General features: G+C 47.3%; 2 protein-coding genes across 2 annotated transcripts in view; both read right to left on the bottom strand.

Moving 5' to 3' along the window:
* iglon5 (IgLON family member 5) overlaps nucleotides 1-21620 on the bottom strand; it is a 150534-nt gene extending 128914 nt beyond the window's left edge. Inside the window, exon 1 of the mRNA XM_062538589.1 lies at nucleotides 21046-21620. Coding sequence (XP_062394573.1) covers nucleotides 21046-21106 — 61 coding nt within the window. The 5' untranslated portion in view covers nucleotides 21107-21620. The remainder of the gene's footprint in view (nucleotides 1-21045) is intronic.
* The window catches only part of si:dkeyp-97a10.2 (uncharacterized), a 360817-nt gene that overhangs the window by 269784 nt on the left and 63579 nt on the right, over nucleotides 1-27454 (bottom strand). The gene's annotated exons all lie outside the window — the stretch shown is intronic.

The following is a 27454-nucleotide window of genomic DNA, read 5'->3' as shown; positions in this document are numbered from 1 at the left end:
AGACAAGGCGACAGTCAAAACAAGCACGTCGGATAGACGGGGGTTAGACGAGACGAGAGGAGCGGGAAGGAGGAGGAGGAGGAGGAGATGGAGAGAAAAACAACACAGCCACATAAAAAAAAAGAAAAAAAAGAAAGGAAAATCCATTTTCATGAATATTGGATTTCATTAAAGAAGAGGAAAAAAAGCCTGACGATCGGTCTTTAATGACCCAAAATCCACACGCATGAATTTTTAAGCAGCTGCTGTGTGTGTGATCTAAAAGGGGAGAGAGCGGTAGAGGGTGAGAAAGGGGGAGACAGAGAGCTGGAGGAGAGAGAGAGAGAGCGAGAGGGTAAGAGAGTGAAGGGAAGGAAGACAGAAAGAGGGGCAAAGAGGGAGAGAAGAGCGGCAGGCTTAAATCCCTTGTGGGTTTTGGGTGTCCACTGTAGAGAGAAGAGAGAGAGAGAGAGCTAGAGAGCGAGAGTGTGTGTGTGTGTGTGTGTGTGTGTGTGTGTGTGTGTGTGTGTGTTGGGGCAACTCGATGCTCGAGCTAAGACTCTAGTGCCTTTGATTACAGACCCCCCTTGGTCTCCAGTGCTCACCACAACTCCAACACCCCACACACACGGGTCTTGTTCCTGGAATGGTGATCAAATGGGCGCTTCATGCAGTTCTCCTATTTGTGTCGGTACTCTCACAGAATGTGGTTCACTGCTGGTCTGTTCTCTTGTGGAATATGATTCACTGCTAATCTGTTCTTTTGCTGAACATGATTCACTGCTAATCTGCTCTCTTACTGAATGTGGTTCACTGTTAAACTGTTCTCTTTCTGAATGTGATTCACTGTTGAACTGTTCTCTTGTTGAATGTGATTCACTGCTAATCTGTTCTCTTGTGGAATGTGGTTCACTGCTAATCTGTTTTCTTGTGGAATGTGGTTCACTACTAATCTGTTCTCTTGTGGAATGTGGTTCACTATTAAACTGTTCTCTCGTTGAATGTGATTCATTGCTAATCTGTTCTCTTGCTGAATGTGGTTCACTGCTAATCTGCTCTATACTGAATGTGGTTCACTGTTAAACTGTTCTCTTGTTGAATGTGATTCACTGTTGAACTGTTCTCTTGTTGAATGTGATTCACTGTTGAACTGTTCTCTTGTTGAATGTGATTTACTGCTAATCTTTTTCTTGCTGAATGTGGTTCACTGCTAATCTGTTCTATTTCTGAATGGGATTCACTGTTCTCCTTCTTTGTTAGTATACAGTTGTTATTGTGTTTATTTGTTGTACAGTCCAGGGGGAGGACTATCAGAAACAGCATAATATGTTGTCATAACAACACTGAGCACCCATTTTGTGTTTGCATCTGTAAGATGGCATTAGTGTTTACTGTATGAGCATAAACACAACTGGGGGAGTGGACACTGCAGATTTTTTTCTGTGTTAAAATCTGTTATTTTGGCAACAATGTACAGTATCTTGAGTTTTTCACATAGGAACTCGTTTCCTGTATCTTTCTTACAGTAATACGGTGGCCATCAAAAAGAAGTGAATCTGTAAAATATTCTCTCTACAGTTTTTTTCTTTTTTCACGTCCTCTCGGACTTCACTCTTCACTCTGTTTGAGATATCACACATCTCTGAACTTCTATCTGCTATGCTGACCAGTTTATTATTTCATATTTTGTAAACTTTCCATGCACCCATTTTTTGGTGGACATGTTGGCATTGGCTCTAGACATCACAAGGACAAAGTTATCTTGAACTTCCCTTGGGTTGCCATGAAACGACACAAACGCAAGGATTGGTGGGTGCAGCGAGATGGCCTCGAACTGAACCGCGGAAAAACACCGCGCTGCAGTGACAGCTCTCCTCGTCTAAAAGGTCCATCCCGGTGCCATCCCTCAGTTCTCCACGGCAACACAGGTACGTACGCCAGCATTACGGTCCGCAGTGTCCACTTTGAGGCCACTTCACATCACACGGCTGGCCACATCAGCCGCGCTGCCTCATTTGCAGTTGGCTGAGACAAGCCCTCGTCCCAAGTGGACCTGGCTGGAGCTCGTGTGTCTTTGGGCCCCTCGATGTGACAGACGGGAGTGGGCTGCGGGGGGGGGGTCAAAGGGGCGAGGGTTGGGCGGGGCGGGCGTGTGGGCGGACGCCGAGTGCGACCTTGCAGGGGTGAGCGGCGCGCGACCTCCTCGTTCTCTGCAGGGACAACGGCTGCGGTGCATTCAAACGTTACGGTCATCACACGGGGGCGGAGGCGGCGGCGTTAATATTCATGTTGCCGCCATTAACCTCGGAGTGAAGGGTGCCCGCAGCCAAGAGTGACGGCTCAAGTCGCATGGCACGACGTGGAGGTGGCCAAGGTGGCCGTGTGTGTGTGTATGTGTGTGTGTGTGTGTGTGTGTGTGTGTGTGTGTGTGTGTGTGAGAGAGAGAGAGATAGGAAGAGTGCTTTCAAGTGTGTTTGAGTTGGAGTTGGAGGAGCTATATGTGTAGTTGTGTGTCTCTAGGTACGTGCGTGTGTGTGTGTGTGTGTGTGTGTGTGTGTGTGTGTGTGTGTGTGTGTGTGCCCATGACCATGTGTGATGAGGAACATCTCAGAATCAGCCAGACTCCCACAAGGCCTCTCTCTCTCCTCGCCAGAGCCGACAGATGGCTACAGAGGCAGACGGACGGATGCTGTGAGAGTGTCGCTGATTGAGATGAAGAGCCTGTGTGTACTTAACGGATGTGCTGTGTGTGTGTGTGAGAGTGTGTGTTTCAGTGTGCAGGCTCATAATTATGTGTGATTACGTATTAGTGTGTGTGTGTGTGTGTGTGTGCGTATGTGTGTGCGCGCGCGCGTGTGTGTGTGTTTGCATAAGGGCGAATGATTGTGCACTATCCTGCGTACAGATTTTGAGATAATTATGCAGCACATACGCCTTTTCTGTGTTGCTATGCTATTCTTGATGCACTGACACATTCGTATACTATGATGAATGGTCGAGGGCTTTTAAAATACGTGTTACTATGTTTCTCATGTGTGCATTTATGCTTGATTTCTTGAGTGAGTGTGCTCATGCACACTTATAGCGTGTGTGTGTGTGTGTGTGAGTGTGTGTGTGTGTGTGTGTGTGTGTGCATGTGTGCGCGTGCGTGCTTGTGCTGTGTGCACGTGCGCGTGTGCAATGTCTGCCTAAGACCTGTGCTGCACTACAAGCTGAGAGGCAGCAGATCAAGCCTGCAAGAGTAGCCACAGGCTGTTTCACCCACACAGTTTTCTCTCTTCCTCTCCTCTCCCACTCTCTCTCTCTCTCTCCACACACACACACACACACACACACGCACACACACACACACATACACACACACACACACACACACACACACACACACACACACAACATACACAAACATACCAGCGGCTGTTGCTGCTGTTGCTGCTGCTGCTGCTACGGCTGCTCTTCCATCCTAAAGCACTAGAGCAGCACAGCCCTCCAGCCTTTCTGCTCCATCACGCAACAGGGGGGTATTTCCCATGGTGAGCTTATGGAGTTACTGGGAGAACTTTAGTAAATATACTCAAGCTGGATGGTTCCAGACAACCTTGCTTCTTGTAGCTTTGACTCAGAATAAAAACTGTGCATGAGGGCAGGCGGAGATGCCGCTATCAAACTAGCTATTGATATCAAACAAGGTTAATTCAAGTAGCACATGCCTCTGATGACTTGATTCAAGTAAATGGAAAAAGAAGAACTAGAATATTTTCTTCATATGGATGAGGGGTTGTTGTAATTGATCTCCATAGTGGAGGCTACATTATTTAAAAAAATAAATAAACTAAAATATTGACTAATACAGAAGCAGAAGATATGGCCGTATGGCCCATATAAAGTTTACCACTGTGTAATACAATATGCCCGAATAACACTGAGCATTGAACCACAAAGTCTGAAGCTCGCATTCCAAATGAGAAGCCATCAATCAACTTACTATTTTTCCATTTCCTACAAATAGCTAGACGGCTACATTATTGAACTAGCCAACAGAAATATATCAGCAAAATAGCTCTGCAGCCCTGCCATACACACCAGTACAGTATATTACAAGCACACCGAGGCTATATGCTTTCATTGACTGCGGTGTTTAATTACACAATCTCGACACGAGCGCAACACGACACTAACTCTTGTGTTTAAATAGCTGCGTCTCGGTTGTAGTGGAAATGAATACCTCTAGCAATGTAATATTAACATCGATGCTGTGATCCAAACAAATGTTTTCCTCGAATGCCGTATCATATATGGCAGCACTAAATATACGCGGGGAAGAGGAAATGGCCCCGGCCTAGAAAAACCCCAAACGATGAGAAGCAGCCTGACAGGCCTGACGTGGGGGAATAGAGCTCAAGGACGCGCGAGTGACATCTTTAATAAACCTGGCAATCCAGATATATGGGGCCTTAAAAATAACACAGCCACCAGTAAGTACATATGTCAGAGTTTCACCACGGGGAAATAATTAACGGAGCTCTGATCTTGGGAGGATTGTCAGAACAGTGAGCTTTTTATGGAGAATCGATCCGCCACACCTGGCTAAATGCAAATTGTACTGTTTGAGGTGAATCAATATGACGAAAAAGGCTTTTCTGTGCCAGCACCAGAAACTAAAGGCACAAAAAACGCTCAAGGCTCCAAGAAGAAGCACTAGCCAGGCATCTGCGTGCTGGCGATGCCCCTGCATACCCGCGTATCTAATGAAGCTGCAACGAGCGGCTGGCACGCCTGTGTGCCCACACTTCGTTCACCTTTAACTGGGAACTTCTCCGGAATTCAAGCTATTGAAAGCAAGCTCAGTCTTCAACTTTGCAGAGAATCTTTCTATGTAGGGTGTAGCATTCTCAGACCTCCACAACACAGACGGAGCTCAGACTCCCAAACAGCACGGTGAGGCATGCAAATAGAGTCGCTAGCTTGTTTCCCCCCACTGCAGTGGCGAGTTAGCTGGGTGGCAGGCTGCTGAAATGGCTGGGGTCTGTACAATAGCCACCGCATTAGCTGAAGATTAGCACTCCAAAGCTGACACTTGGCTCTGTGTTTGCAGATAACACATGTGCCACCGCCACCACAGAGAAGGATAGCCCAGCTCAAGATGGCAAACATTGGCCTGGTCTGCATTTCATGGCTTTTCACCCACTGCATATTTATTTTTTTGTTTTACTGAGAATTAGACGATAGAAAGCCAGGTCAAGGTCAAGGTCATGATGTCAAGTCTGCATTCTACTGTTGTAACCACGGAGAGAAGAAACGCATCTCTATGTGTCTTGTTTCCTGTTTCATTCCGCACGCGGCACACCAAAATAGACCAGATAAAAGGACACTTGTCCAGCTCTTTCATTTTCATGTGCCATTTAAGGGACTTACATGTGACAGCGCCGACTCTGTGGGAGTAGAGAGAGGTTCTAATTTGTACTCAGGCACTCAGATCATAATTCAGCCCTTCTCTTTCTCCTCTCCTCGCTGCCTCACAAGGAGTCGTTTAGAGTCTAATTATATTTTGGGGACCACTGGGTTCTATGAGAATGGCTCTGCCCGGACCAAATCCCCCCACCTTGGAGAAGACATTAAATTTGGTTCCACTACATCATGAGCTGCCCTTTTGCGTCAAGTCCATTACGACTGCCCTGGGGCTAACTCGGCCCCTAGCCGCTGAGCCCACTTCTGTGCATCCCTTAGAAGCCATAATGTGCATATGACGCAAACACATTTGTTTTGATTGATGTTGAACTGATTGGTATGGGTCACAAGGAAGAAAAAAAAAAAGCACAGACAATTATTCTCTGCTGCAACCTCATTACGCCAAGGTAATGCACCCTAAAGTAGGAATTTACGACACTGACACCCGAGGTCCAAAGAAATTTCGAGCGGAGTAATTTGAAGTGTCTGCTTGGCATACCACTGTGCCGACAACCCATGGAGTACAGTCAGTCAAGCTCCTGATTCCCAATCTCTCTCCTTCTCTATTTTCCATCTCTCTTTTTCTCTCTCTCCATCCCTGTCTCTCTAAGAAATTGTCAGGATCTACACATATAGGGCTTCTCCCTGAACTGATTGGTGCGAGATTGAGCAGCTCCCCTTATGATCAGTAAGCCCATCTGTTTTACTTCAAAGAGCATGTCATCAAGTCTTAAATGTCAATGCGGTTTTCATAGTGATAGATTGGAGCATGGATCTGTCATGTCAGCTTCAGTGAGACGACATCTCGAACTGTTAGCGATGCACACTGTCTATTTGTCATGTTCAAAATGAGGGCATCTCTCTGTTGTATATGAATAAGCTCCACTGACTGGTTCAAAGGGATTCGGCTCTCAGGAAGGGCCAGAACGAGAGAAACATTTGACGGCTCATTGACATCATGCAGAAAAACACCGAAATAATTACAGATACCAGACAATGGCTTTGCCCCCCCCCCCCTGCCTACCCAAGAACCTCCACTCAGACACACACACAAACACACACACACACACACACACACACACACACACACACACACACACACACACACACAGAGAGAATTCAATCACTTCATAATGATACGTTTACAAAGAAAGCTACCGCTTTGAGCCAATCAAAATACTTACACAGTCCAATATGCCTTGTGAATTGAAAAGCACAGCTGCGCCATCATTGACAGTGCATGTCAATAAGTAATAGATTTAGAGCATTTTTGTGATCTACAGTTAGGACACATTTTTCCATTGAAATACAAAAGCATTTATTTGTCAGGGCACAACCACAATCAATTCTTGGTCCGTGATGATGGAAGTCTATAGGAGGCAACCCATATGCATCACTAAAAGGCTTATTTCCCCCCTATACTGCATATCCTGGAAGGCGTCCAAGCTGGGCTGCCACAGCATCCGGGCTGCCTAAAGCATCTCAGGGCAGAAATACTGGGAGCAGAGCCACGGGAGGGTGGAGTGATGGGCCTTAGACGCCTCTCAGCCAAAGCGCTGACCACGCGCAAATTTGCTTAGAGCACAGGCGGGAGACAAGAGGCGGTAGACCTCAGATCAGCACTTCCATCCATCTTGCTTTGCCTATCTGGTCTGGCCGGTATTAATAAGACAGACAGACGGTGCTTGGTTATTGATGTAGGGTTTCAGGAACCGCTCCTGATAGAACAGAGCTGCTACTTCTCCATGGGTGTCACTCACGTTAAGGACGCATATATTGACTCGTCAGCGGGAAACTATCTTGTTCCCAGGGAGATGTTGCCCGACATTAGGTAACTAATTGACCCGCATCAAACTTTCATCATTTGTTAATGGGAATTGAGTGTGTGTTGACCATGGAAAAGGTCATGAAGGCGATAAAAAGAGTGATGTTTTATGGGGGACTGGACTCCCCACCGGGTGGTTTCAGCAGGGCAGTGATGAAGAGAGAGAGTGAGAGAGAAAGAGAGGGAAAGAGGGAGAGAGAGAAAAAGAGAGAGACAGAGACAGAGAGAATAAAGGAGAGGGGAAAGGAGGAGAGAGAGAAAGGGACTTGATTGCATTAGGATATCTTATCCATAATGCATGGTTATCAAATAAGCTTGGGGAAAAATGTTCTCAGTAGCAGTTCGGAGTGAAGTTTAATTTTCTTGTTAGAATGAGTCACTCCAATTATAAATGGCCTGATTTTATTATGTAAATTATTGAAATAATGAGAGTAAAATATCAAATTAATTGGATCATGTAATTTAAACAATGATAAGGCCCCTGCTAATGGCGCTCTGGCCAGGCAATCTTCCTAAAATTCATTTGAAAAACTTTGATTTTCTTTGAGACTTGGAAACATTGGCCGACTCAATTTTTCGCAAGGAAAAGTTACAGTCATAAATATCCACTTCCTGGAGAAGGCTATTTGTTTGGCGACGGTCATGCAGAGAAAAACATTAAATTTAAATTCAATTTCAAGCTTTCATTGTCACAGTCGCCTGGAGTCAGATGCTCCAAGTAAGCACTCCAAAACCTCCGGACTGCAGTTATGCTCTTGGATAATCAGTGTAATTTTCCATCAGTGTCACACAACATTACCAGATACCAATCTGCAGACTTGCTGGTTGTACTTCAACAGTTCATAAGGCTATGACAGGGACAACCAGTCAGGTATTTTAACTGCGTTCACAAACCCGACCCACATCTTGTAAGTTGCCTGGCTACACTTCACAATGTTCAGAGCACAATGAATCAACGAGGATTTAAAAAAAAACAAAAGAAACTTCGATCCAGGCAAGGGACTCAACTCCATAAAATTAATTAACAAATGATAATTAAATACACACAAAACTGCCCCTGAAAATTAATGACATTCAACACAATTTTTCAGAGGATAACTCTCGTTTCACACAAGCCATTTGCATTCATGCCCAAATGCAAGCTTTGCCTATGAATGTGTTGAGGCTGCTGCAGCCATCCAGAACAGCACAAAAGGGTATGCATCAACATGCCCCTACCCTCTCCACTCCACCCCTCCCCACACCACCACCACCACACAATCTGGAATGTTCTTTTTTGTTTTTCAAGAAGGCAAAGCCTGCATTCTATACACAGTCTGCTCACTGGCGGCATTCCACCCACCGTCGGTCCAGCAGAAGAGAAAAAGTCCGCGGAGACATTCACCCCTCTCCAAATTAGTGGAATATCGCATCACAATAACACAGAGCCATCTGACGGCAAACCTAATTAGGACTAATATCACTGCTCAATCACTCGCCCAAATCGCATCCTGCATACAATTAGTGAGATATCGCACACCCACACACGCGCACACACACTCACACTCACGTGCATGCAACGCTCACACACACACACACACACACACACACACACACACACACACACACACACACTCCACACACTCCACACATGTATTTTGTCCTCCTCCAAAGTATGGCATTCAGCTCTGAAATGTTCTACCATGCAACAACATCAACAAACACAACTGCTGCCAAGCCCACAACACAGTGTTACAATCGAACCCACTCACACTGTGTATTAACCGTGTCTATCCACAAGCTTGCCTCTAACTCCCAGTCATATTAACACACTGAGGTCTCCTTGCGACCCGGGTGAGACATCACCCTTCTGTCTATTAGAAGGTTGTCACACGACCGACGCTTGATGAATTTTTTTTTTTTGGTCCCCCCGAGCGGAGTCTGAACTGCCCACCTGCCATGTTGATATCGGCGCATCGTTGGCGCACTGGCATCTTGCACAGCTGGGCTGTCTAACGAGCCCGGTCCCCTAGAATAACTGGAGGAAAAAGACACGGCCGGGGAGACGCGTGTGAGCACCAGGCCCACACTGGGTTAAGCATGGACGAGAGGGCTGTGACAAAGCCATTAGCCAGCCTTTTAATGGCGCGTCCTGCTGCTGGAGCTGTCGTCTCGGGCGACGACAACGAATGGACAGTGACTGCACCGTGGCACGACAGCCATGACACATCCCCACAGTTAGACTGGTAGGCCTCCCACTGGAGTGTTAACAAAGACTACAGATAATGCTGGAGGTGAAATCTCTCTCTCCCTACCTCTCTCTCTCTCTCTTTGTATTTATGTGTGTGTGTGTGTGTGTGTGTGTGTGTTTGTGTTTGTGTTTCAAAATGAGCAGCTAACAACACCAAAAAATGCTAACAACCCGTCATTACCAAGGTGCATTGAAGAAAACGCTCCTTGTTAGTGGCAAGTCTCCCTGGACTGATCCTTTAATGACAGCCCCGTATTGCATTAGCACAAGCCCCATGTAGAGGCAGGGCCACACCGCCATTGACCCTGAAATGCTTTTACGGCATCCACTCGCACGAATATTACTCCATCCACCCTCCACTTCCTCTTCTCTATCCCCCTTTCTTTCTGTTCTTTACGAGGCGGGAGAAGCTGCCGTTTGTTATTAGGTGCTACTGCCCATCTTCAGCTCAGTTCATCCTCCCTCTCAGCCAGTTGCCACCCTTCTACGCCTTTTCTCGCCTTCTCTCACCTCCTCCCCTCCTCGCCATCTGTCTCGTTCTCCCTTCTCTCTCTCTCTCTCTCTCTCTCTCTCTCTCTCTCTCTCTCTCTCTTCTCGCTCACGCTCCCTCCCTCCCTCCCTGCCTCATTCTTCACTCTCCCTCAATCATTTTTTTATAACTCCTCTCGCTGCCCTGACCATTTCGCCCACGTCTTCTTTCATATCCTCCCTCGCTCTCCCTCTGCCTCCCTGCAACTCTCCCCCTCCCTCCGTCCATATCTACCCCCACCCGCCATCCCTCCCTCCCTCCGCCCCTCCACCCCCTCCACCCCTCTGCCTCTGAATTAAACATAGCGGAGGACACCCATATTGCTCATAATGCTTGAGTCGTTTGTTAAGTACCCTGCGGATGTGACAGGCCCGGAGGAGGGACAGTATGGCGCTTTTTTAATTGGAGCACTGGCGGCACTGAGGCATGTGGCGGCCAGCGGCTCGAATGGGTGCTGTCTGTCGCGCGCAGCTGACCGGCCGCCACTTGTTAATGCCATCTCACGGCTAATCACGCCCCGCGACCCCACCTCTCTCTCTCTCCGCACTCCCCCCGTGGGCTCAAGTGCCTTGCTCGAGATTTGAGGAATCACTTAACCATGTGAAGCAGACAGGTCAACAAGGAAAAGGGTTTATTTGTGACCAAGTGGGCGAGAAAAATTAGCATGAGCATAATTGATCCTTAGTTTGTTTACTTGGCAGACCTCAAATATTAACCACACATTTTTTTTTATTTATAGCTATGCTCATAGTTATGTTACAGATAAGCAAGTGTCACCATCCACCAAATGTGTTCTTAGACCCATACTACCATTGTCACTATCTTAGTTTTAGAAATAGTGTAAGCTGGATATACATAGTTGGATTTGGGGGAGATGCAAGGATCGTAGATATTTGAGAGAGTTGGTGGATATTTAAGAAATAGGCAATGAGTCCAAACGGCTGTAGGTTCCAGTTTTAGAACAGCTAAGGGATGTTGGTAGGTACAATGCAAAGCAAAGCCCCCCTTAACTGTTCTAAAATCACTAGAACCTACACTCAAGTGGCGTATTCTAAAATGAATACTACTAATATTTCATAAGATAATGACAGCAACTTGAATATCCATTCAAGAAATATAGTTCTTCTATCAGAATGGCTGTCAAGCAGGCAACATTGAGATGCAGCAACTCTAATGTTTGCAACAATTTGGGATGGTCAGTGATAGAGAATGAAATGCAGTTGGGAGGGAGGGGGTGCTATGATGCAATAGGCTACAGCACCACACCATGTATGGGTCTAAATGCCCACGGGGACCCAGGTTCAAATACGACCTGTGCTCATTTTCCCGACCCCACCCCATCTCTCTCTGCCATTCACTTCCCGTCACACTTCACTGTGCTATCTAAATAAGGCATGAAGCCCAAAAAACTAGCTATCCGTTAGAAATGACTTCTTAACTGTGTGCGTGTAGAGTGAACGTGTAGAAGCTATCGTGTGATTTTGGAGAACACTGAAAGAGCAGGTATAGCGGGTAACAGGCCATTTGAGTCGGCAGGCCTGAGAGGCTCTTCAGAGACGTCATGGCACTCTGGCGGCATCAGCTTCCCATTCCTACAGTCTCACACGACTCCTCACACGCACAGATGAGCTCGTGCCCCCCTACCCACCTGTCCCACATTCACTATTCCTCTCTGCCAACTCTCGCTTTCTCTCTCTCTGAAAATCAGCATCCCTCTGTTCTTCTCCTACTATTGCCACCTTCCCCCAATTTTTGGCTCCAGGGCCAGTTTGCCAGAGAGAGGGAGAGAGAGAGAGAGAGAGAGAGAGAGAGAGAGAGTGTGAGAGCAAGTCACAGAGAAAGAGAGAGAGAGAGAAAGAAAAAAAGAAAGAGAAATAACGAGTGAGAGAGAAGCAGCTGCTGAAATATTTATTGATCTGTTTTCCTGGGCTGTATTTATTTTCCTGCGCATCTCTCTCGGCCCCTGCTTGTGCTCTCTCTCTCTCTCACACACACACACACACACACACACACACACGCACACACACATACACACTCTCTCACCTCGGCATTCTCAGAGAAGCACCTCCGGCCCTTTGTGCTGCTGTCAGAGGCGTGGGCAAAGCATCCACACATGGCCTACTCAACACCACGGTGAAGCCCATGACTTAACACAAGCTGCTCTAGAGCTTAACCTCACCAAACATGAGCCACCAGGGACCTGCTGCTCTGTGGTCTATACCTCACCAAACATGAGCCACCAGGGACTTGCTGCTCTGTGGTCTCTACCTCAACCCATGAGCAACCAGGGGATGTGTTGCTCTGTGGTCTCTACCTCAACCCATTAGCAACCAGGGACTTGCTGCTCTGTGGTCTCTACCTCAACCAAAACATGAGCAACCAGGGGATGTGTTGCTCTGTGGTTACTACCTCAACCCAAAGATGAGCCACCAGGGACTTGCTGCTCTGTGGCTTCTACTGTACCTCAACCCAAAGATGAGCCACCAGAGACGGAGCAGGGGAGAGCAGTGGTTACCAATGGGGCTGGTGTAGAGGGCTGGCTGGGGTTGTCAATGAAAAGAGGAGGTGGTAGGAGGTGCTGTTCAGAGACGTCGAGGGTGTACTCCCAGCTCTCTGCTCTGAGGGGCAAGACAGATGGGAGTGCAAAGGGACTGGAGGTGGCTGCAGACGTGAACACGGCTTCAGGGCAATCATTGACACTTGCAGGAGAGCCAGCCAGTAGTCTTTACTCATCTTGTGGTGTTGCTGTTGTTATTGTTTTTGGTAATGCTTGCTTAGAGTGTTGCTAGGAGTAGCCATTTTCAAGCTGCTGCAGTTTTGCGAAGCTCTCCATAGCCACATTTAATTATCCGCGCAGACTTCAAAGATCTCTTCAAAAGCACACCGCTCTACGCTGGACTGTCTCTATCTGTCTCTCATAGACACTTGCTCCTTTTTTCCCCTCTCCTTCCCTCCCTCTCTATCTCTCTCCATTTCTCTGTCTATCCCGTCTCTCTCTCTCTCTCTCTCTCTCATTCCCCATTCAGACGCTTAATCTGCGATGCTTTGATTGAAGCGAGCGCCTCTTTTAACTTTGTGACAGATATTTTAATGTCACTGTGTCGCGCTGACAGTCGCCCGTCGCTTTGCGTGGTCCCGGCGTCGCCTGTCCCCCGTCGCCACACAAATTCACAGTCCCTGTGTTGTCAGCTCTCCCCTAAAAAGAAATGTAATCTCAGTGGGACTGACCCAAGAGAGGGAGAGAGGGGGGGGGGGGGGGGGGCGCCAAAAACAGAAAAAAAACACATCACTCTGCGACAGGAGCCCTTGTGACGCCAACGAGAAAAGCTGCAACATTAACACAGTGATATAAGTGGAAGTTAACATGAAAACGCAGCGTGTACCGCGCACGGCAACATATAGTTTAAGTCAATTACCGCAAACAGTAGTGCTCATAGACGGCCATGTCACAGCTGCTATAACGCTCTGCTATGGACCCCACATTAAAGGCAGTTAGACTAAATGGGCAGCATTGTCGGCACAGCCCTCATTTAACTCTGATCGCTTCACAGAAGTGCACTCCTAATTACAGTTCTAGGTATCTGAAAAATGCCTACACTTAAATTGAATGCATGGCAGGGTCTCATATGTTGCCCAAGGAGACAATGCATTGCTTGTCTTTGCGGTCTTCAGAAGAGACAGGAAAAAATGCTCAGATACTCTTGTGTTCTCTATCTCTCTTTCTCTCCGGCTGTCTTGCTTTCTCTCCAGATCTCTCTTGCTTCCTCTCTCAGTGTCACACACATGCACACACAGACACAAATGCATACACATTTTTTTCCTTGTGTGTGTCTGTCAGTCTCTGTGTTAGACTGGCATCACACACACACACACACACACACACACACACAGGGGCACACACACACACACACACACAACCACACACACACACACACAAACATAGGCCATTCGTTCGTGCAACATACCTGGTATTAGAGTCTAAGCCCTCAGCATTGATTCGGTGGCAGGCTTTGTGTGAGTGGTAATGAGGACAGGGATGGGAGCCTGACTGCCTCCTCCACACACAGACACACACACACACACACACTCACACACACACACACACACACACACACACACACACACACACACACACACACACACACACACACACACACACTGACACAAACAAACACACAGACACAGACACAGACACACACACCGACACAAACAAACACACAGACACACAGACACGGACACAGACACACACAGACACACAGACACACAGACACACAGACACACACCGACACAAACAAACACACACACACAGACACACACACACACACACACACACACACACACACAGAAAACACACAGACCTGTGACTGGCACCTCAACACATTTCAACACACTAAGAGCACAAAACTCTGGGCAAGAAAGGCGAGCAAGACCGAAAAAAAAAAGATGTTTAAAAAAAAGCTGTAGAGTACGGCTGAGCTTGACAGCTCAATCCCAAGGCCTAGCAGAGGCAAAATGAGGATTTTCCCAGAACCAGTATTGCATTAAGCTCCTCTATATATGCCGCTATTGATAAGAGATCAATGAGAGTTATTTACGAGCACATGGATGCATGAATATATAGATATGCCAGGTCCCCTGGACCATTACATTGATTTACTGCAACCTCCTTCACTGGGGGAATTGTCTGTATTTATCTTGCTTGTGGTCCCAATAACAGTGGCAATAGGTTGCAATATTATGGCTGTGTGTGTATGTGTGCTGTGTGTGTGTGTGTGTGTGTGTGTGTGTGTGTGTGTGTGTGTGTGTGTGTGTGTGTGTGTGTTTATGTACACTTGTAGACATGGGTGTGAGAGAGTGTGTGTGTGTGTGTGTGTATGTGTGTGTGAATGAACGAGAAAGAAAGGAGGAGAGAAAAGAGAGATACTGTGTGCACATGAACGTAGAGGTGTAAAACAAGTCCATTTTGAGTGTGTAGGTGCTATGTGTTAGAGCATGCATGGCAGGTAGTCTATATGTAACCTGGTCAGCATGTGTGTGTGTGTGTGTGTGTGTGTGTGTGTGTGTGTGTGTGTGTGTGTGTGTGTGTGTGTGTGAAAGAGAGGGAGAGGAGGCGAGAAAAAGAGAGATACTGTGTGCACAAGAAGGTGTAGAACAAGTCCATTTTGAGTGTGTAGGTGCTATGTGTTAAAACATGCACGCCAGGTAGTCTATATGTAACCTGTTCAGCATGTTTGTTTGTGTGTGTGTGTGTGTGTGTGTGTGTGTGTGTGTGTGTGTGTGTGTGTGTGTGTGTGTGTGTGTGTGTGTGTGTGTGTGTGTGTGTGTGAGTGTGTGTGTGTGAGTGTGTGTGTGTGTGTCTACACATATGGTACATGGTTAAGTATATACCGCACAGTGACACATAGTGCCTGTGAATGTGTGTAAGAGCACTGCACAGTTTATCCTCTCTATACAGCGTGCATTAGTGTGCCAAACACACTGCGGAGAGTACAATCGCTAAGCGCTCGACACGCCGCCACACATCTGCACCGACACCTACCTCCGCCAGAGTAGCACTTCAGCGCGCGCTCGCGCTCTCCTTCGAGTGCTAAATAAAACATGGCCTCTTTTTCATGATTATTCGAGTGAGGGCAATCTCATGCACATATTCATGCGCAGGGCAGTGTGGCCCACACAGGGAGCAGCACGCCAAGGGGGTGAGGTGGGGGGGGGGGGGGATTCGGGTTGCAGAGGGGGGGTTACAGTAATTAAACATGGGGAAACTACCTGTCCCGCGCCAGTCACCCTGGCTGTTCATTTCCATAAAATTACACTCCATACACCGTATATAATAATAATTGTAATTAAAATTATAAAGCCACCGCTCGGCAACGGTAATCATTATTTATGGGACTGGCAGCTCGTGTGTAATTGCCTCCCGAGAAACAAAACGTAACGGCAGCCGCGGCGAGGTGTTAAGTGAAAGAAAGGAAAGCCAATGAGGAAACGAGTGAACTAATTCTCAAGGGTAAAGAGCAGATCTTCATTATGCTCCTGCCACACAAGGGCGGCGTGACGACGACCCCAGTGTGTGTTTACGTCTTACTCTGAGAAGGTCTCTGTCTTCCAGCACTGAGCGTGGAGAACATGGGTCTACTCAGGGGTTCCTGTTGACCTTGGGTTTAGCATACGCGCTAACCTGAGCCACGAGTTTGCCAGATTGTTTTGGAGCTGGCTGTTTCGAGTGAACAACCCTGAATCACAATTTAGCCAGTGAGTGGTTCCAATCTGTCTTTTTCTCACAATTTCTCACCCTCTCTCACACACACTCTCTCTCTGACAAACACTCTCTCTCTCACAAACTCTCTCTCTCTCTCTCTCTCTCTCTCTCTCTCTCTTTTTTTCACTCCTCTTCTCGCTCTTCCTCTCACACACACCGCCCTCATGTTGTTTTCTCCATGACAACAGCCCATTGTATCAATGTGCTCCGCAGTGTCGCAATCTGTCACTCCTCCTTTCCAACAGGTGCACAACACCATGGGCGACTCCCCGGGCACGTGGCAGGCCTGCTTTCCCCTCGCTTTCCCCAGTCACCTTCATTTGGCGTCGAAATTTATGTCAACAGCCCGCCTCCTCCACAAAAGAGCCACAGAGAGAAAAAGAAAGAAAGAGAGAAAGAGAGAGAGAGAGAGAGAGAGAGAGAGGGAGAGGGAGGGAGGGAGGGAGAGAAAAGGGTGGGAGAGAAAGAAAGCGCCAGAGGAACTCTGAACGTCTAAATTGGAATCTGGAAGCAGATGAAGAAGACAGGCTGGAGATGCATCTACATCTCGACTCCAGCCAGCTCTTCCGAAATATATAAATAACCCCAGCAAATAAATAGACAACACTAGGGAGGCCTAGAGTGTAAGCCTGGCTCCGAGCAATAGAGAGAGAGAGAGAGAGAGAGAGAGAGAGAGAGAGAGAGGGAGCAAGAGAGGGGGAATAAACAACAAGAGCAACAATGCCGCCTAGAAAAAGTGTGGATTTCTTCAAAGCGAGGAAGGCGAGTAGAAAGGCCCCTCTGGATTTGCGAGGCAAGGCATCTGTCGCGTGCTGCCAGTGCACGGCACCTCTCCTCCCCTTAATCTCTGACAGAGAGGATCCGCCGGCGGAACGCAGCACAGCACGGCACCGGCACACACGGCTACGCTGAAAAAACACGGAGAACCCCCCCCTTCTGCCCCCCCCCTCGACTAGCGTGCGCTCGATGCACTTGACCCCACTTGTCCCCCATATGCTGCGTTAACGAGGAAGATCAGTCGCCCAGCCATGGCCGACATGTACACCTGTGACCCCCCCCCCCCCGCCCTCTACCCCCCTTTCTCACTAGCACCCCCCCCCCCCACACACACACACACACACACACACACACGTCCTCATCATCACACCTCGCTATCGCTTCATCTCCCTGTATCCAAGGGGCTGCTGCCACCTCTTTGGCGTGCCGCGCTCACAGACATCTGTTGTGTTGGCTCGGCGATATCATCAGTGACAGAGACAAGGTGGTATGGAGTGGCGAGGAGAGGGAGAACAGAGGAACGGGGAAGAGGCGCTCTAAGCTCCACAGTGAGGGAGCTGCGGGGGGGGTGGGGGGGGGGGGGGGGGTTTGGGGGGGTGACCAGAACACTGAGCCAGCGCGTGTCAGGTGACGAAGACGCATTGGGAACTAATGGAGAGGAAGTGGCGCATATTCACTGCTTTTGTACTCTCCGCACGCCAGAAAGATCTCAGCGCAACATTACGGCGCGATTAACTCCAACCGACACGCTTTGATGTAGAGCGTCCTTTAGGACTCTGACCGCACAGTGGACGCTTATTTCTCCATGAACCTTAGAATTCATTAAATTAATGCAACGCACAAACAAAAAAAACCCATCAAAGGCTCCATCTGTGAGCCAGGCGCTGGCTATTGTTTTTCGCTTTGCCTCTGCAACAGGTCCTCCGCAGCCCATGAACGGCCTAATTAAACGCTTGCTCCACCTGTTTACCTCCAAGCTCGTTACTGGGGCAGCTTGGACCTTAAGCCTCTCGCCGCTGTTGCCAGGCGCTGATGAGAATCGCTACGGCGATATCAGCTGAAAATGATAATAATGATTGCTTTCAAAAGAATAATTAGGACTAATGAAGTGTCAAGCTTATCGCAGGGCCCTGACTGGGGGACTCTGGCACATCGGCAGGCTTTGTGCTGGGACCTGTGCGCGTGCAGGGGATGCGTCTATGGCCCTCTTAGCATTCACCACGTGGAGAGAGAGCTGCTTCACTGGGAGCCCCCATGTGCAGTATGTGGCTCGCATGATACTCTTTGAATAAGTGATGTCTGCCATCCATTTCTTCTTTCTTTCCTTTCTCTTTTCCACCTCTCTCACACACGCTCTCTCTCAGCTCACCTCTCCCACACGATTTCAGAAACCCTGTCAGTTTGTCTGTGTTGTCAAGTGTGTGTGTGTGTCTGTGTGGTTGGGGGGAGGGGGGGGTGGTAGATGTCGAACAAAAACTGAGAGAAATGTCAAATGAGGACTAGGCCCTTCAAATCACTCTTGTGAGCGTGTTTCCTCGATTTTACCCACAGCACCGTTGGTGCACATGGATTTGTTGAACAAAAAATTATGCAGTGCTTACCACCTCAAGGGGGGGCGGGGGTTACAGCATGAGCTAGTCAACAATTGCTAATGCACCTAAAACTCAAGGCACCCTGGATCTGAATCCTCTGATCACCCATCAACTTCACTCAAGGTGAAGCAGCCTACATACTCTTGAGATGAATCCCAATGTGTGTGTGTGCCAGTCTGTATGCGCATGTTGTTTGTGTGTGTGTGTGTGTGTGGGGGGGGGGGCAGAGTGCTGAGCTAATGGTTGGGCCTCTCTGTAATCACAGCCATCAGAGGAGAGGAGAGGAGAGGAGAGCAGAGAGAGACATGAGTGACTGCTGACCGGTGAGGCTCCGCGTGGGGGAACTCATCTGCCACGGAGAGAGGAGGGGAGAGGGGAGGGGTACCATGGGGAGAGGGACCGAGAGAGAGGAGGCAGGCCACTCAGTGTGATCTGATAAGGGCCATGAGAAGTGCTGGAACATCTTAGACCTGCCAGGCCCGAGAGAGAGAGAGAGAGAGAGAGAGAGAGAGAGAGAGAGAGAAGGAGAGAGAGAGAAAAGGAGAGAAAGAGGGAGGGATGGAGAAAGGAACGCGGGGGTGGGGTAAGTGAATTAAATGGAAAATCGTGTACTAGAGAGACAGCTTGCAAACAGTCAGGCAAGATGGGCACACATCTTCTCTCTCTCTATCACACACACACACACACACACACACACACACACACACACACACACACACACAGTTCTAATAATATATCTCAAAACAGCCTGATGCACACACTCCTATCTCCTTGGACACATCCATCTATCTTAAAAATGCATAATGAGTCCTTGAATGTGCTCCCTTCCTACTATGTAAGTCTTAAATGGCCCCCTGTTGTGTCAGTTTCCAGTATGTGTGTGTGCTTATCTAATAATTTCACTGTGTGACTATGGATGACTAGGAACCTTGTCTAAATGCAACATTTCATTCTTCTTGAAAATGCCTTAAACAGCTTCATAAAGCCTCTTCTGTCAACCCTCCACTGTCTTTCTTCTCAGAGACAATCCACTTAAATGAGCATGCACACACACACACACACACACACACACACACACACACACACACACACACACACACACACACACACACACACACACACACACACAACATCTCCTCAGCAGAAGGCTTCAGCAATGCCTGCTATGAAAAATCCCACGGTGATGTGTGCTTTGTGTCTCCTCAGTAAGCAGCAGATTAGCTTCAGCAAATTAAAGCCCTGGCAGTTGTGTAACTGATAAAATGTTAATGGGTTGCATTTAGATCTGGAGAGGAAACGCTCTCACACATCCATAGAAAACCATAGCTTAGCAACACAGAGGTAAGTGGTAAGTGAATCCAGTACGGGCAGAGGACGCCTGTATCATAACTGTTACTGGAGTCAGAGATAAATCCTGGCACCAGGAGGGAGCCATTTGATTTGATGTCCATTTCGGATGGTGTTGTCGAATAGCAGAGGAGTGAAATACTGACTTAAAGCGTCCTTCTCACACAGTATAAGTTTTTCTCTTGGTAATAACCTGCAGAGCAAAGAGCCACGGAGGGCATTATCTAGCCACCAACGCATGTTTTATTGTAGTTAATAATGGGGCACATCAAAATGCCCCGTGATTCATTCGGATGTGTGCGGGAGATGCCCAATTATCCCACACACGAGATGTAAATTCCCTGCGTCTCGGGGAGATATCACATCGGGGTAAAGGTATGCGCACCCCACACACTTTATTGTAATTTTGTTCAGGATGTGTGCGCCTCTGAGATAAATAGCCCTGACTGCCTGTGCGGAACCGTGCAGCATACCGAATGGTAGGACGCAAGGGAAATATCGGCCCTTCACATTTAAGTACAGGATCTACATTGGTATGCTTGTTCATTCTATAATATACATATGCAACATATCGGCTATTCGTTCTCCATCCCGCACACGACACACGCGGTCGTTGAAAGTGTTGGTATGTAGCGTTAAGGACTGCGTCTCCTCGTCGTGATTTTGACAACCCTTCCCCCTCAGTCCGATCCACCAAGTAGCCTACTTGCGAATAAGAGCCTGGCGTTTGAATTTCCGTTGAGGTGCATATTAATATGCTGAGAATGTACGGTGTGGGACAGCGGGGGAAACACGGCTGTGTTTGGCAAACAGACAACGCAAGATGCTTGTGTGCTTTGTAAAGACCGACACACTCTAGCACACACTCACCAACACACTCCGAGCAAAACAAACCCCGACTCACAGACACGTATGATTCATGGATAGGTAGACCCCCAGTATGCGGCCACCACTGCATTAGTATTCAACTCCAGTGCCTTAACAGAGCACGAAGGGAGACGTATGAAACACGTCCCCGAGCAAGTCCTTATTAAAGTACGGGAATGCGGGCTAACTTACCTCTCCAGAGGATCAGAAGCAGGGCGCAAGCCAGAACATTTCGCAAGATGAGGCAGCTCATGTTGATCTTCAGTCAGCGTATTCTTTCCCTTTGACGAAATTTGCGGCTAGTGTAGTCCTTTCAGAAATCAAAACGATTCGCAACTGCTGTATTGGTGTTGTCTTTTCTTTCAACAACAAATGTTGGTAATCACAAGCGCATCCAGCCAGCACATGAGATCCGTCTCCAACGAGATGCTTCTCTACCCTTGTTCTCACCCCTTAATGACCCTCACACAAAAAAAAAGGAGTGATGGAGAGGAAATGAAGACACCTTCAATACTGCCAGCTGGTGTTTCTAACCCGTTGAAGGACTGCCAAAGGACACTGAAATCCTGGTACACAAAAAGACAAGTATTCCCACGGCACGTCTGATGTGATTTATAATTCTACAGATAGACAAGCCGTCCAGAGCACAGAAAAACAACTTCCTTCGAAATAGCTTACTCAGATATGGGAGAAAGTCTGTGCATCTAGTTGCTTTCCTCGTTAGTATAGTCTTTTTTCTTCTTTTTCTTATTCTTCTATAGTACGCAGCGCATTCAGTGTCTGAGGAGCAAGTGCATCATTCGACTGGGCAACTAACGGGGAGTGTAAAAGCAAACTTTGACAGACAGCTCAAGGAGACATGTCCTCTACCAATCATAAGATCGAAGGAAGGGGGCGGTAGACCAAGGAGGCAAGGTAGCCAATCAGGAACACCGAATGAGAGAAAGAGGCGGAGAGAGAGGGGCGATAACAGCGCGGCAATAATACACTGTGATTTATAGCAAGCCTCGTGCTACTGCAGTAGTCGGAGAAGCAGTGTAGTCGGAACCGATGGAATCATTCTAGACGGACGCCTTGCATCCCCTGGCATCGCCTTTGCACACCTGTCATCGTGTGTATGTATGGTTCGAAGTCTCTGTCTGTAACATTGCAAGACATTAACAGCTTACGGAGTCCTGTCTCTGCACTGTTAGTAAATATAGGCTCGTCTGAATTTACTTAAATGTTCGAATACTGAAGTGACTCTCTTAATATGGACCACTTGTTCCTCCGTTTAAATGCATATTCATATCATGTCCAAGCAAGGTCAGTGACTTCGCAGAGTTATCCTCTAATCACCGCTTGACTGTCAGCTGTCGAACCCCGAGGATGGATGACAGGGTGAACAAAGTGAGGGAGCGGCGGAGCCAAGCTGAATAACAATAAGTTATCATCTGTCTCACTCACGATGGGCGTGCGCCAGCGAAAATACAGCTTGTCACCTCAGATAAATTAAGCAATGTGTAGCCTATCACCAATCAATGGTTTCTTGCGCGCTTTGCACTACTGGTAAAAAAGAAAAAACATTTTTAATAGTGAACGGATTAAACATGAGGACGCTGTGAGGCTCTAGTGTGTGTGTGTGTGTGTGTGTGTGTGTGTGTGTGTGTGTGTGTGTGTGTGTGTGTGTGTGTGTGTGTGTGTGCGTGCGCGCGCGCATCGAGGAATGTTGCAAGTTTTAGTGGAATGTTCTGTGGTGTGAAACTAAGAACAGGAGAATTCACGAGGTACGTGTCAGTGAAGAAGTGTAATTTTAACACCAACAACATTACAGATCTGGCATGGAGCGATATGTTTTCATGTCTGTGAAAGGTTTACCAGTTGCCAAGACATTGGATTGCCACTACCATATAACTAATGCCCAAGGACAGGACATGTCTAATAAATCCTCCCCTTTTTATGGACACTAGACTCATTGGGCAAAATGATGAGCAGTATTTCTCCCCTTACAGACATCCATGTCTATGGGGTTGCTGTGGCGCACCTGGCCACAGTGCCTGTACCATATTTGGGAGCGGGTGCCCAGTTGTTATTAACATGTTGTAACATACTTATAAGTCTGTGTTGCAACCACAGCATTTCATATCCAATGGCAAGTTGCATTAGCCTGGCCCCTACGTGGCAATGCCACTACGTATTTCCACTCATTAGTCTGGTCTCCAGGCTAAAGTTGCATGCCTGACAATATTGCTGAATTAAACCCGTAATAACTAAAAGTGTTGAATAGCATTACACTTACAATGACAGAAAGGAGAAAATGGGTGCTGTGTCTACATTATGACGAGCCTCTTTTCTTTCTGGTAGACGTATGCATTATGTGAATTTATTTATACAGTTGTCAGAAGTTGTGTTTTAGTTTCTTGTTTGTTTACTTTCCTCTGTTTGGTTGTTTTGGACTGACAGCAAAGGACTATAAAAAGACTGAGTACATTGTCCTTTCTTCCAAGAAAATAACTATTATAATATGATAATGATAATGATATAATCATAAAACAGCACACTTTCAGCCCTGGCCCAGAACAAGGCATTGTGCAGAGTCATGCTGCTTAGCAGAGACAAAGACCTGTAGGTTTTGAGCTGATCGGTGCTTAATAACAACGTATTGATTTTGGGGGTCTGAGTGATTGTATATACACGTGTTTGATACACACAGCTTAATCAATGTGCGTTTTGCCTTCATTTTCCCCCACCTCTTCTCTGTGACACAATTAAATCCAGGTAGCTGCTAGCGCAAGAGTGCTGTATTCTTCTCGTTGCGAGCTGTGCTGTGCTGTGCTGTGCTGTGCACGCGTGTTTTGGATTCTGTGGAGGTAAAAGTAATCTTCCTGTGAGAGTTCTGCCTGGCTTCTCCCTCAAGTGTGTCATGTTGCCAACAAACAGTATATGGCAGCACCAAGGGAGAGGCCCCACCAGCCTGTTTAGTATGGTAAAATATGGAAATGACACTGCTGTTGTTCTCTCTCTCTCTCTCTCTCTCTCTCTCTCTCTCTCTCTCTCTCTCTCTCTCTCTCTCGCTCTCCTATCTTTCTCACTCTCTCTCTCGCCACTGCTTTTCTGTCTCTCTTTCTGTAACTGTCTCTCCCCCCTCTCACTCTATCTCTCTGTCTTGCTCTCTCTCTCTGAGTCTCTGGCTCATCCGTTCTGGCTCCGTCTCTGGTCCGCTCATCTTCTCTCTCTCTCCCTCTCTCTCTCTCTCTCTCTCTCTCTCTCTCTCTCTCTCTCTCTCTCTCTCTCTCTCCCCGTGTCTCACTCTGTCTGTTCCGTAGCTCCTTCTCTCCTCTTCCATCCAGCCCCCTTTGTTAATTGCCATGGCAGGGGCGGGCAGGAGCTTGCTTGTAATCACCGTCCCTCAGAGAGAGGCCTGCAGAGACGGAGGGATGGAGAGGAGAGATGTCAGAGGAAAGAAGGGAGAGAGAAAAAATGGGCGGAGAAGGAGTTAAATGGTGAGGGAATAAGACAGGAGGAGATACTGACCAAAAAAAAAACACCCACCTAGAGTGGATGGCTTCTCTTCAGAGCTATGGATTGATATTAGTCCCCTGAGGTGGGACAGGGCAAAAGGGGGGTCAGGAGGTTGATATGAGACTCAGAGAAATGAAAGAATTAACAGGCCTCTCTCTTTCTCTGTCTCTCTCTTCATCTCTGTGTGTGTGTGTGTGTGTGTGTGTGTGTGTGTGTGTGTGTGTGTGTGTGTGTGTGTGTGTGTGTGTGTGTGTGTGTGTGTGTCTGTGTGTGTCTGTGTGTGTGTGTGTGTGTGTGTGTGAGTGTGTGATTAAAGGTATGAAAGGAAAAAGGTACTTTTTACATCCTCCCTCTCTCTCTCTCTTGATTGTTAAACCATATCTTTTCAGTCTAAAGTATTTTTTTTTATCAGCTCGTAATGTATGTAGAGATAATAAATAGAACCCCAATTCACCTGCCCTGATAGTGGGCGACTAAGGGACAGGAACACGTCAATAGTTAATTGGTAAAATTACATGAACGACTTAAAAATCAACCATTAATGGTAATTGTACAGTATGATTAGAAATATGATTATAAAAATATAACCATATAATTGTAATTATATGATAGGTATAACCCCCTATAATCAAGATGCCTTGTTCCAGGTATAGTTCTGACCTTATTCAACATGTGAAACATAAGCCCCTTTCACATTCACCGAATTTAACGCTAAATCAGCCGAATTTAACGTTAAGGCTGTTCCTTTCACATTGACGACACGGGGTGGGGAGTCAACCCGCCTCGGCAATCCAACCCGTCTCGGGGGGTAGTATCAGAGCCGAGCCGTGTTGAATATGAAAGGAACAGAGGTCAACCCCGCTATTAGGGGTGTGTGACTGATGACGTATTTGGCCAGGCAGGAGGTTAAAATACAGGAAACACACAAGAGACTAGGATAACTTTAGCTGCTGTGTCCATAGATATATGTGTGTCCAACAATCACGTTTTTTATGCTGAGAGTGCCCTGAACCTCCTTTTCTCAGCACTTCGGTCAAGTGTTTATTGTTGCTAGGTTACCAAAACCGTCTGCTGCCAGTAGCACGTCTTTTTAGAAAGTTTGCCTAATGATAGAACTAGCTAACTAGCCAACGAGCTAACTGTCAGAGCAGAAGTTGTTCAGGACTCAGCACACTGAAATATGACTTCGACAGACAAAAGGACCTCATTCGGCATTCAAATAACATAACAAGTGGCCCGCCATCATTTGGAAGCTAAACCACGTAGAACTAGCATGACAGTTGTGTTTATCAGTTTATCTCCGAGGTCCAAGGCATGCTTAACGTCATTGTTCACTCCCAAATTGCGTGTGACGTGCTGCTAGGCAACGCCTCCCATAACTCGCCTCTGAAACCGGCTTCAGACAACCCCGGGACCAGAACACGTCTACCTTTCACATTGCGAAATCCCCTGAACCCGCTATTTCTTCAACGCTAATGTATCGTTTCTGAATGTGAAAGGAGCTATAGTGTGGCACACTTTGTTGCTGTGTGTAGATGTGAGAGGAGTAAGATACACAAAGATGCATGCAGATGCTAGCCTGGGTATTCCCATCCTGCCTTGCGTGGTGATTTCATTCACGCTGCTAAGGCAGTCTGGAAACTAACCCCCAAATTTTCGCCTGATGTTGGCAACCAATCACAGAACAGGGGAGAAAGCAAGACCATGATGAGCTATGCACAGACGCATTTGATAGACATCCGTGGCGCCCAATGAACAGATCTGGGCATTTTTTTCAAATACGAGAAAATGAACGTCTGGTTGCCAGACCACGTCTCATTTGAGAAGTGGTAGGCGCTAGCCAGTCTATGCAGATGCCTGCATAGTCTGAAAATAGGATCATCAAGTGAACTGAAACTTGCCATGTCTGAAATTCCCTGTCAGAAATTATGAAAATCCCCATAGGAGTTGCCTCTTAAAATACTAATTCTGGAGACTGTTTATATAATGATTGGTGACCAACATGGTAAAATGGTGGTCATGCTGTATTTTCGTTTGGCTAATGTCTTGAGCATGACTTGGGAAATGTCCTGCTTGTATCACAAAATGAACAATTTGGGCTAAAATGTACAGTACAATCAGCCACCCCTGTGATATAACAGGTGTACTTAAGTGTACAAGGAACAAGTGCATCCAGAATGTGTGCAACCTCGTAGCTCAGACCACATATGCTGCCCTTGTCAAGGGACCACCGTCCACTAAGGGGTGTGAGTTTAGAGGCCTGTCTAGCATCCATAGTATGCATCCATATCAGCATAGGCACAATGCTTTGGCCTTCTAGACATGTTGTCCTACAGCTGGGTGTTTGACCATCCCCACATTTACATGTATCCATTCAGCAGACGCTTGTCCAAAGTGACTTACACATGTCAGTTACATTACAAGGGCCACTGTCCCTGGACCAATCCCAGGGTTAAGTGCCTTGCTCAAGGCACAATGGTGGAATCTGGGCATTGAACCCCCAACCTTTTCAGGCTACTGTATGCTAGCCCAGCTCCTTAACCACCACTCTACCACCGGCCTTCATATAGTCATGTCCCTTTTGGAACACTTGAGTGCCTCTCTTCAGTGATGCCACAAGGCCACTAGGCTCACACCTCTTCTGGGTTTGGGGTCCAGCCGCTGTAGTGGCTATAGAGAACAGACTGCATGTCTGAATCCAACACAGGCATGGATGAGGACAGAGAGGGTTAAAGCGGAGCGAGAGGCGCAAACGTTCGAACATTTCCGCGTTCTGTTTCGCAAAGGGGAGGGGGGGGGGCGAAATCCCCCTTTAAGCAGACCTAGAAACATTCGAACTGAACTGCTTGCCGATCGATATCCCACTATGACGACTTTGCGACACGCCTCTTTAAGCAGACAGGAACTGTTCGAATTTTGCTTCCATAGATGCTGCTCTATCTTGTCAGTAATGAAGGATTACGCAGACGCATTTGATAGACATCTGTGGCGCCCAATTGAACAGATCTGGGCATTTTTTTAAATACGAGAAAATGAACGTCTGGTTGCCAGACCATGTCTCATTTCAGAAGTGGTAGGCGCTAGCCAGGCTAACTATTAT

The sequence above is a fragment of the Sardina pilchardus genome, chromosome 6 (genome assembly GCF_963854185.1).
Source record: "Sardina pilchardus chromosome 6, fSarPil1.1, whole genome shotgun sequence".
Lineage (NCBI taxonomy): Eukaryota > Metazoa > Chordata > Actinopteri > Clupeiformes > Clupeidae > Sardina > Sardina pilchardus.
The sequence above is the reverse complement of the archived record's forward strand: the minus strand, read 5'-3'. Positions and strand labels throughout refer to the sequence as shown.